The sequence below is a fragment of the Rhincodon typus genome, chromosome 26, assembly GCF_021869965.1.
Source record: "Rhincodon typus isolate 14 chromosome 26, sRhiTyp1.1, whole genome shotgun sequence".
NCBI classification, from domain to species: Eukaryota; Metazoa; Chordata; class Chondrichthyes; order Orectolobiformes; family Rhincodontidae; genus Rhincodon; species Rhincodon typus.
Genome location: NC_063357.1, coordinates 35,795,693 through 35,807,345, shown reverse-complemented (window position 1 = coordinate 35,807,345; position 11,653 = coordinate 35,795,693). Strand labels below are relative to the sequence as shown.

At 40.7% G+C, this 11,653-nt stretch overlaps 1 protein-coding gene across 1 annotated transcript in view; it reads right to left on the bottom strand.

The window, feature by feature from the left end:
- Positions 1-1,079: 1,079 nt before the first annotated feature.
- LOC125486128 (huntingtin-interacting protein 1-like) overlaps positions 1,080-11,653 on the bottom strand; it is a 181,511-nt gene continuing 170,937 nt past the window's right edge. Inside the window, exons 12-14 of the mRNA XM_048612385.1 lie at positions 5,724-5,821; positions 2,748-2,820; positions 1,080-1,193 (exon numbers count right to left, since the gene is read on the bottom strand). Coding sequence (XP_048468342.1) covers positions 1,080-1,193; positions 2,748-2,820; positions 5,724-5,821 — 285 coding nt within the window. The remainder of the gene's footprint in view (positions 1,194-2,747; positions 2,821-5,723; positions 5,822-11,653) is intronic.

Below are 11,653 nucleotides of genomic sequence, written 5' to 3'. Positions count from 1 at the left end.
TTACAACAATCATACAGCTCTTCCTACTCTCCCGTTCAATTATTTTTCAGTTCTGCTATACATCTCATCAACCTCTTTGTCTGGATGTTCACTTGTGGGCGTATGTTCTTGACCAATGGCAATGACCAGTGGCTACCCCTTTAGTTTTGCGAGCATCAGTCAAACTGACTCGCATTTCACTTCACCCTCAGTGAGCAGCTTCCTTGTATAACAATACTACTACTCCCCATTCCTTTTCATCTCAAACTGAGCACATTATTCTCATTTCATCAATTACGAGGCTGTCTTTCCCTGTTCACACAATCACAATTTGTTTAATTTCTCACTTTAGGGTCTCTAGTTCTCTTTTCCTGTGCATACATTGCACTTCTTTGATGTTATCCAAACTTTATACATGAGAATTTTGCTGGATGGCAATTTGAGACCCTTCATTTCCTTTCTTAGTGAGTGCAACCAACCTGTCTTTGACAGGGATTCCCAGCTAAGCTCCTGGAGTTGATTTGTGCTGAATCTAACGAGTTATTTTCTTGTCAACTTCTAGTGGTGGCGTTGCCAACACCTTCCACTCTACTGTCAGTTTACTTGCCAACAATTCAATCACTACAGCAGGTAGTACTAGGCCATGATACCGGCAAAAGGCTGCAAACATCTGACCTTAACAACACATTTAAGGTAACTGGCAAGAGCTGAGAATTTCTTTATGCAATGATTGTTATTGCAATCTGGATACATGATCTGAAACGAGGTCGCGCAGTAGATTCAAATAAATTTCAAAAGGAACGTGGACAAAGTCATGAAGGATAGAAGTTTGTAGGGCTTTGCAAAAGGGTTTAAACTGAACAGTTCACTCAAAGAGCCAACTCAGGCAAGATGAACAAATGGCCTCCTTCTGTGCAGTAAGATTCCACAATTATAGCAAGTGGTGACCGAATTTGATAAAGGCAGAGTTTGGCTATTTTTTTGTTGGTCTTAGAATTCTTTTGTCAGCATTACTTGCGTACTGAAAGTTGCTGGCATGTTCTCATTTGTTATGGTCATCAGTCAAATATATGCAGTCAGCTGTGCTGTGGAAGTGCGTACTAATCACTGCCTGTGGCAATCAGTGATTTGTACTGATCAAAATCAACAGTCGAAAGCCGTAATGGGTCTGGTACTTTGTTGTCACAGTCGTTTACCAAGATCAGCACAGTTTGCTGGCAAAGAACATTTTAATAGCAGTTGCTGAAAGGCAAGTGCGTCGGTTGGATCATAAATCTGCACCATCTAGCATATTAACTGCTAATATTATTAGTTAGTCACTGTAAAGAATTCCAAAGAAAAATCAATGACTACAGTGCTTAGACCTCACTAGCATTTTAAACTATTCCGCTCTCTTACATTCAGAAAGTTGATTTTGGGTCAAGAGCAAAGACTGGACATTCACTTACATTTGTTTCAATAGTGCCAATATTCTGAGCAGCCAGCTAGTTCAGAGGGACCAAGAGACTAATTATCAACAACCTGGATTTACTGTAGTGCTTACAGCAGAGAAAAACATCACAAAGTACTTCATGAATGTGCAAACAAGTACAAATGAAGTTGAACCAAAAGGAGGCACTTTGGGAGGCAGTGGCTAAAATCTTGATTGAACTGGTGGGTTTTAAAACAAGCTTTAAAAGGAGAAAAGGGAGACTGAAGGGTGAAGGGAAGGGGAGAGGTAATTCCAGTGGAGCCTAGACAGATTTGAAGTACTACAGATTTGAATTAGTAATGGGAAAATTAAGAGTCAGGGCAATTCTGGCAGTGGTAAGAGGAGGGGACTGTAGGTCTTCAGGAAGAGCATGGCAGTGGTTGGAGATAAATACAAGGATGAGAATTTTACATTGGAGAAACTGGGGTATTAGTAGCCATTGTAAGCCAGTGAGAACTGCAGTGCTTGATAAGTGAGACAAGATGTTGCATGGAATACAAGCAGCAGAGCTGGGTGTGCACGGTATGCAGAATGGAATGCAGCTAGAAGAACACTGTAATATTTCAGTTTGGAGGTGACAAATGTGGCAAGATTTTTCACATTAGCTGGAATGAGGCAGGGCCACAACTGAGTCAAGTTACTTCAGTGGAATAATTGCTCTAACGGACACGTCAAGGTTGAACTGGAGGCAAACTGCCAATAGTCTGATTTAATGGGAATCAGTGGCCAGGAAAAGAGAGTTGGAAACAATGACAATGGTCTTCAGCTTAAAATATCTGCAAGGTTTAAGTGGAAAAATTGCGATGGGCATCAAAAAACCAGTTTGTCAACATAACTGGAAAGGTTGAAAAGTATGTTGGAGAGTTAGAGTTGTGTACTATCAACCCATGTGATCAGGACATCAAGGATCAGCATGAGAGTGAGGAAGGGGACAGAGATGAGGATAGATCCGAGAAGATTCCAGAGGTCATGGTATGTTGGTGGGAAGAGATGCTGTTATTGGAGATGCCTTAGCTGTGATCGGACAGGCAGAATCCTGAGAGGATAATCTCATTGAGTTGGACAACAGTGAAGACACATTGGAAAAGCATAGTAAAGCTGACCACGTCCATGATTGCAGAGAGGTAAAGAACAAGAAGTGAAAATATACCACAGACATGGACTCAGAAGGTCTCACAAATGAGACTCAGTGGAGTCACTTTTATGAGAATCTGTGTCACTGTTCCTAGCAACAAGTGCCAAATCAGTCAGTTACCTAGATTCTAAGATACGAGACAGCAGTAAACAGGCATCCTACCTCGATTTTAAAATTCGCCATCTCTTCCTTCAGTGACGCAATTTCCCTGTTGAGTTGTTCAATTAACTTGTCCCTGGGAACAGATAAATTCAAGCTATAAATGCTAGTATACAACAATGACTGAAAGCCAATGCGGATCAACTGACGATAATTAGGAAGCCAAATGATTAACCCTCGTGACTGTTAGCAGGTGTCAGCCTATTTCAAAGCAACTGGTTGCCACAAAAGGTTTAGATATTTCAGCTAACTTCGTTATTTCTATGGCAAGTCCAGTTGAGTTTCTGGCCAATAGTAACCCGAAGATATTGATGGTGGGGATTCAATCATGGTAACACTATTGAATGTAAAGCGACAGTGGTTTGATTGTCTCTTATTGGAGATGGTCATAGCCTGACATTTGTGTGGCATGAACCTTACTTGCCATTTGTCAGCCCAAGCCTGGTTATTGTCCAGGCCTTAGTGCATTTGAACAGGGACTGCTTCAGTATCTGAGAAATCGCAAATGGTGCTGAACATTGTGCTATCATCGGTGAACATCGCCACTTCTGATCTTATGATGGAGGGAAGGTCATTGGCCTAGGACACTACCCTGAGGAAATCCTGCTGAAATATACTGGAGCTGAGATGACTCATCTCCAACAACGATAACCATCTTTCTCCATGCCAAGTATTACTCCAACCAGCCAAGAATTTTCCCCGATTCCCACTAATTCCAGTTTGCTAGGGTTCCTTGATGCCATACTTGGCCAAATGCAGCCTTCATGTCAAGGAGTGTCACTCTCACCTCACCTCTGGGATTTAGCACTTCTGTTTTTCACAGAATCTCAAAGGAGGCCATTCATCCCATTGTGCCTGCACCAGCTGTTCAAATGAGCACCACTACCTATTGCTAAGCATACCCATACCCTGACAGACTATTTCTATCCAAATAATCATCCAATGCTTACTTGAATGCCTCAACTGAATCTGTCTTCACCACACTTCCAGACAGTGCTTTCTTTACCTCAATGCCTCTCTGTATGAAATGTCATGTCACACATCACTTTAGCTTCATTTGCACATCACTTTAAATCTATGCTAACTCGTTCTTGTTCCTTTTGAGCAGGTTTTAAAGCTGTGAATCACAATTAAGATATTGAGTTTGTGCTGTGCGTATGGACTTCTACAAAGCAAATTTATTTCACTAAAAAAGGCCTACTGATCAACAAAATAGTGACGAAAAGGCCACGAAGCCAGCTATTCTGTGCACAAAATGTACACATTGCCAGGAAGCAAAGCATATTTCGTCAAATGCCCAAAACCAAATACTGTAAATGTGGGAAAGCTGAACTTGCTGTAAGACTTCAAATGTGCACACTCACTTTTGTTTGCGTCACAAGAATTTAGCAGATATACAAATACAAATTTTACACAATAATAAAGGGGGAACAATGGAAGTTCTTTAAGTGATTTACAAATGGATGGATTGCAGTAGGTGCTGGCTGGGAGGAGGTTTAGTGATGTCAAGGGAAAAGCAGGTCTGGAGGTGCGAGTATCAGTCACAGAAATCTGAATGCACAAAAAACATTAAACAACTCCACTGTATCAGTGGGTTTAAAGACTGAATGCTTTCCAGTGATTAGTACAATGTAATTAAGATTAGGGGCTAGCAGTACACCAGGTACTTCAATAAGCTAATTCAGACATTTCATTCAAACTACTCTGCTTGTATTAGTGACAGGACACTGGAAAATGCTTATAATGCAAGGAGAAAGACAGCAAAGACTCAACAACCACATAGCCCTGATCACTGTTGCACTGAGCGCCTAACTTGGGACGAGCTAAAGTGATCACAATGCTCGTCAAGTCTTGTTCCTGCACTGCAAATGAAAGAGTTGTTGTTATTTGTATATATGTGATATCTCTACTTCGTTTGGGCTATTTTGAACTGTACCTTAACAGAATCTAGCTCTTATTGAGCCCTTCATTATCACTGTGGACACAATATTAATAAATTACATTGATCATTGCTGATCTTATTAACAATGCAGGTTTCTTGAGATGATTTATTTTTCTTTTGTGAAGCAGTTTTCCACCACATTTAGCAGTTCCCATCTATAAATGAACAATTAAGGTATGGAATAATGGTGCAGATCAACATAAAATCTCCCAGGAATCAACAAAAGGTTCAAAGATAAACCTAACCATTACATGGCAAAAGGCTGATTTTCCGCCCTACTGCTAGGTGGTCTGATTTGGAGTTAAAAATGAGTATTGATTTAATCTTGGCATGCTTGTGTACATTGCAATCAAATTGCTCTTTAAATTTATGGATATCGCTGTTTCAGTAAACAGAGTGACCATTAGTGCTGAACTCCTGTACCACATTTCCTGTTAAGTGCAATTCTCCCCTCATGACAAGTATCAAAAGGAAACCATTCCCACTGGAAACAGGATCAGACAGCAGAGATCCATTCAACAGTTTTTAGGGATTGGATCTTGGAAACGTTGACGTAGTGATGTTCAGCCCTTTGGCCTTTTTTCCCCCGAACAATATAGATTTTCGCTGAACAAGGACTGTCTATCAATCGTCGAAATTACACTAATTTGTCTACCATGGGTTCTTCCTACAATTTCCACTGCAGAGTTATCCTTTGAACATTGGATTGAATGCAGACTATGACGTATTATTCAGTGAAGGCAATAAAAGCAAAATCAAATCACATGAATCTCTCTAAAAAAAGGCTCACATTAAAACCAAGATGTTGCTCAGCCTGCAGGTTTGAGCAGTTCATGTGCTCCTTTAGCTTCATTTTGATTGTGACATCAGAAGGCCCCTGTAACACGGCCATTCACCTGCCCGCTGCATGACAGTACGTTTAGAACAGAAAGATCTGAAACTTTCAAACCACAACTCAGGAAACGCATGAAGTTATCTAATCATCATTAATTTAGTAACATTCAATGGAAGATGTTCATGAGATCAATATTCCTTACCTGTCATCCTTAGACATCCCATTCTGGTTGTTAAAATTGAATGGGTCAGTTGGCCCAGGACTTCCAAAGAGGTCATCAAATTTATTGTCAAATAAATTCTGCAAGGAAAAGAGTTACATCTGGTGAAAAGAACCCATGACCAATTCAAAGTGTAAGATTTCAGTCTCTTTGCTGGTCACAGGTACAAAGATTCCTCACCACTTTAAACACTACAAGAACAGAACACAAAGCTAAGGAAGGGAGAGAAGTAATGAATCAGTCAGTCAGTCTCTGCAAAGCCCTAGAGAAGGGGGTAAACAGTTAGCAATCCCAGCAACCAATCAGAGCAAGAGAGACAGAATCTATGAGGAGCTGCTTCTCACCTATTCGTGCATCAGGTGTGGGACAGGAGCAACTTGAAAGGTAAGTGGGTGTGATGAACAAGTCACTGGTATGGAGGGACAGATGCATCTCTGTGCCTAAGGGGCTGGCCAGGCCAAGACCTTTGTAAGGGGCTGACTGCTGCAAAGGACAGGAGCAAGGAAGTAAGTTGCAAGTGGCAGTGAGGTGACTGCAATGTGGGGTGGGGGATGCACAAAAGGAGGCAACTAGTTAGGGATGGGCAGAAAAGAAAGTTGCACAAGAGACAGAACAGTTTTAAACCGTCAATAGTGGAACACATAACGATGTAGTGAGGTAATGATTTCCTGAAACTGACCGTGGAAGATCTAGCTTAAGGGTGCACAAGATGAGGAGACACTATCTGGAGGGTAGTGGATGTTTTTTATTCAAAACTGTCAATTGTTAAATTTAAATCAGCAATTGAAATCAGTGAAGACAATAGGATAGTGACTGCTTGGGTAAATGTTCCAGCTTTGTGTATATGTAAGGAAAAAACATTAGCTGTGACCTCACACCTCTTGAAGATATTTTGGATGATGAGTTTTTTTTTGTATAGAAACATTTGAAAACAAAACTTTTGTTGATAATTTACACTGTTGATCTTGTGCCAATTTAAATATGTGATACGACAAAATCATTGCTCTCCTTGTGTATCATGGCTCTGAGTTTAATGAACGATTGATAACAGATGATAAAGATGAATTCTTTGAATTCTGCTCCTGTGTGACTGAAAATACCTGTATTTCAACTCAAATACAGTCATATGGTAGCGATACTTGTTGTATCATCTAATAAATGAGTTAATAAGAATGAAAGAGGAACCCCCAAAAATCAAAAAGTAACCTGTAATAATTATAAAATAGCCCTCAAGAAAATATCAACAGTCCTTGAAAAAAAATTATCTGGTCCTGGGACAGATTCAAATTGGAGCTGTTTGGTTAATATTAATGACCAAATGAGACGTGGGAGCAAAAGGTAGGCCATTCAGCTTATCCTTTCCCCATAATTTTTCATTTCCTTGCTCATTAAAAAAAATTGTCTATCATAGCCTTGAATATTATTAAAGACACAGCCCCACGGCTCTCCACTTTAAAGAGTTCCCAACATGAAAGAAATCCTCATCTTGATGCCAAATGGGCAATCCTTTATTCTAGGATTATGGCCTCTGGTTCTGGACCGTCGCAAGGGGAAACAACTTCTTAATGCTTACACTATGAAGCCCCGTAAGAATCATGTTTCAATTCTCCTCCAAATTATGTACAAACATCTGACAAACCCGTAATTATTAGAAGTGCACCACATGAAACTGAAGTTTTTGATGAACCTATATAAGATAATTTGATCCTACTGCAATAATGATTTCCAATCTTGGGCACCAGAAGGGTGTGAAAGCTTTGTAGAGGGTTCAGAAGACTGTTATTAGGCCAGCTCCAAGGATGAATGACTATAGAGTAGCTGAGGTTACTATCCTGAAAACCAAGAACCCCAAGGAGAATTAATGGAGGTGTAAAAAATTATGAAGAGGTCAGACAGAATAAATACAAACTGCTTCTAATGGCTGAAAGATCGATCGTCAGATGACCCAGATTTATCGTCATTTAAACTGATTGGCAAAAGAACTGAAGTAACAGGAGGAAAAATGTATATGCAAACCTTGATCGGGATTAAGAAGTAATTCCTCCCCAATATTAAGATGTAAACAGATTACAATTGATGTTCAAAAGGAAACTGGATAAATACTTGGAAGGAAAAAATGGGTTGGTGGGAGTGGGAGCAGGGAGTGGTACAATTCACTGATCTTCTCTGCAAAAAGAGATCTCTCCTGCTCCTCTGACACTGCCTGAACTGACGTGTTCCTCCAGCTCTACACTGTATTGACATCTCTGCAAAAGAACTGGTGCAGATTTAATGGGTTAACTGGCCTCCTTCTGTTCTGTACTATTCTATTAAACCCAAAAGGCATCACAAAGGCAGTTAATGAGGGTAAAGAATTTCTTTTTGGGGGAGGGTAGAGAAGCAGGAGAAGAGGAGGAGGAAGAGGAAATGTGAATATTGAAACAGGATAAGAATCATGGCCAAAAATTTCTCCCTTGGTCCCATGTCTTTGAGTTAGCTTGAGTTTGAAATATGAAGACTTGAATGCTACGCTGATAATCCCAGAAGAGAAAAAAAAAGGAAGTTGTGGTGAAGAAAGCCAGGGAAATTTCTATCATCTAACTAACAGAGCTCTGTATCTAACATTTTTCTTCTTCTTCACGCAAAAAGAATTCCTCCTCTCTTTACAGTAGGGCCACTGAGTCATTCTGAGGTACAGTTGAGGCATCTGTCACTCAAAGAATCTTTCTAATGTGTAAGCCTGAACAGTGAATTTGAGTAGATGTGTCGAACCTTGAGGGCACCATAGCTGAGCCAACTACATATTCACATATGTACTTTCTAAAGGGGATCATTGTTTAGAACAGCATTGCTGGCTGTATTTGTATCCCATTAATATCATAAAAGTAAAGTAATTATAGTTCCACAAGAAATTAGTACTGCTTTCTCATTAGACAGAAACAACTAGTGGTGATTTAACTCAAGGGATACCACACCTCAGGTGGGGGAACAGGTTGTGAAGGACAGTCCTCCATGGGTAACCTCAGCTGGTGTGGGAATTGAATCCACGCTGTTGGCATCACTGAGTTCCAAACCAGTCAACTGAGCTTACTGACCCCCACAGTAAAACATCCCAAGCGGCTTCAGAGATAGAATAGAACAAAATCCCCATAGTGTGGAAGCAGGCCATTCAGCCCATCAAATCCACCAAGACCCTCCAAAGAGCATCCCACCCAGACCAAAACTATCCCCGTATCCCTGTGTTTCTTACGGCCGATCCACCTAACGTGTACATCTTTGGACCGTGAGGGGAAACCAGAGCACCTGGAGGAAACCCACGCGGACACGGGGAGAATTTGCAAACTCCATACACACAGTCACCTGAGGATGGGATCCAACCCAGGTCCCTGGTGCTGTGAGGCAGCAATGCTAACCACTGAACCACCGTCCCGCCTTTGGTTACAAATATGATACCAAATCACGCAATGAGATACGAACGAAAGTAACCAGAATGGAGTTGTGAAAGGTAGAGGGGTGGTAAGGTTTGAGGCAGCTGTCATGTCAAAGACAGATGAAGTTATGATGGGAATGGCAAGGGCAAGCTTGTAGTACAGCTGAACTCTAACATCCATTTATGTGATGGATTGGATCTCAGCTAGGAAACCAAAATACACATGAAAATCTAAAGTGAAGACAGAAAAACTGGATGGTTGAAATTCCCAGGCCAACTGTGACAGCCAGACACCCAAAAGAATGACATCAAGGTCACACACCAGGATTTTTTTTTTGTTATTTTCATGCTGATATGACAGAATCTGTGGAGTCCAATATCAACTGAATAACAGATTTGGTAGGCAATGAGGGAAACAGAATTTTTATTCAGCCATTGTATAACAGTACAATTCTTTTGCTTTCTACAGAAATGAAAATGTGGCAGTCAGTTGTGTGACATAGCGATGCAATGTTCTGCAGTCATGACTCAGCCATCTGTTCAGCAAACCCCTGGCAGCTTCACCAACTAAATGAAAGATTGCAGACCGGTCCAGCTGAAAGCGCAGCTCCTCTAATAAAAACAGATAATAATCCTTCAAACCTCTTCAGCGAAGCAGTGTGTAAAGTCATTCAGAGAAAAGTCAATTATCACCACTGTAACAATTCTATCTCTCCATCTCAGTGCCTCCCTTACACATTAACCCTCTGTTACAGAATAATAGAGTGAAACAGAGAAAAAGAGAGCTTGCAATTTCACTGATCTCTTTTTGAACATCTATCATGAACCACCTTAAAAGAAAAGGAAAGAAAATATTTCTATATTACAATTTATTCATTTGTCATAGAACTCTGTCTCATTTCAACATTCATTTTGGTTTGGTTTCATCTCTCCCCATATAATCAAACTACTGCAACAATCTTCTTACCTTCCCATTATACATCGGATCCAGACCATCATTCTCATCAATACAAGCCACAAGCTGTGACATCCCCAGTACTAACTGCCCAATGTCTCGTAAGACAGCAGTGGCTCAATGATCAAGCTCAAATCCAGACTTACTTCATGTGAATTGAACACCTCTGAAACAATAAATGATCACATCCCAATTCAAATACAAAATATGTACGTGAATGAGAGGAGTATCCTTTTCACCATGAAATTAGTCACCTCTATTCACTCTTCATTCAATGAAGAAGAATACATGATTTCTACATAGAGGCCAGAGACAAAAACTCCAAGCTAGCTAATTCAACTCTAACACTTTGGTTGCTGACAAAGAAAACCAACCTCATTAAGGTTTAGAGGTGGAGGCAGGTCATAGAGTTAAAATCACCACTTTGAAGGTTCCAAATTGGACCCATCTTAGAATTGTGAGGATATCACGTTGTATTGCTGAACAACATCTCAGTTGTCAGCCTAGTTTACAACTGACTGACTCCTGGCACTTTGTAATTTGTCTGACAGCAATAGCAATGTGTATAATCACTTCCAGTGCGAACAGTTCAGGTTCTGCCAGAAACTAGTAAAACACCTTGAAATACTCAAGATTGCCCCCTTTGTTAAACATTGCAAATCGCCACAAAAAGTCCTTCAGGATAATTAAGAAAAGATGCCTTGCAAATTAGCCTTTTTATAAGCTTAACATCAATAAGCTCAAAGTACACAAGAGCAGCAGACAAATGTGCCCCTAAAATCCTCTGGGAAAATCCACTCAGAAAAGTTGCACCTGTAAATAGAATGTAAGGGAAGGGTAAAGAACTGCCCCTATTAAAACAGGCTAGCTTGTTCCTGTGATTGCTGCTGATTAGTTCACTAATAACCAAACCCGGAAGAGAAACAGCCTGTGACTGGTCTTTTGCCAAAGCTGGAAAGGCCTGCTGCTGGATCCAGGTGTACTATCTGCTAGGTCAAGGGTGAGAATGTCAACTGGATGAGGAGGTAGTTGCAGAAGGATGTACAGAGGGAAAAATAAGAGATGAAAAGGAGGCTATAAAGAGGGATATGGGGGAAAGGTTTGCAAGGTTTGTAAGGGGGAGATGAAAGAGATTAGAAGAGACGATCTGAAAGAATCAACATGATTTCTTGAAAGGGAAACCATGTTTAACTTCCTGATTGGAGTGCTTTGAAGGAGTAATAAGCACAATGGATAAAGATAAGTCTGTACAGTAGGTAGATTTCCAGAAGGCATTTGATAAGGGTCCACATCGAAGGTTATTGCAGAAAATGAAAGCTCCTGATGTAGCGAGTAACATATTAGGAGAGATTGAAGATTGGTTGTCTGACAAAAAGCAGAAAGCACACATCAGTGGGTTTTTGTTTGATTGCCAGCATGTAACAAGTGGAGCCCCACAGGGGTAACAAGTTGCAGAGCTGGATGAACACAGCAGGCCAAGCAGCATCAGAGGAGCAGGAAAGCTGACGTTTCGGGCCTAGACCCTTCTTCAGAAAAAGGGTCTAGGCC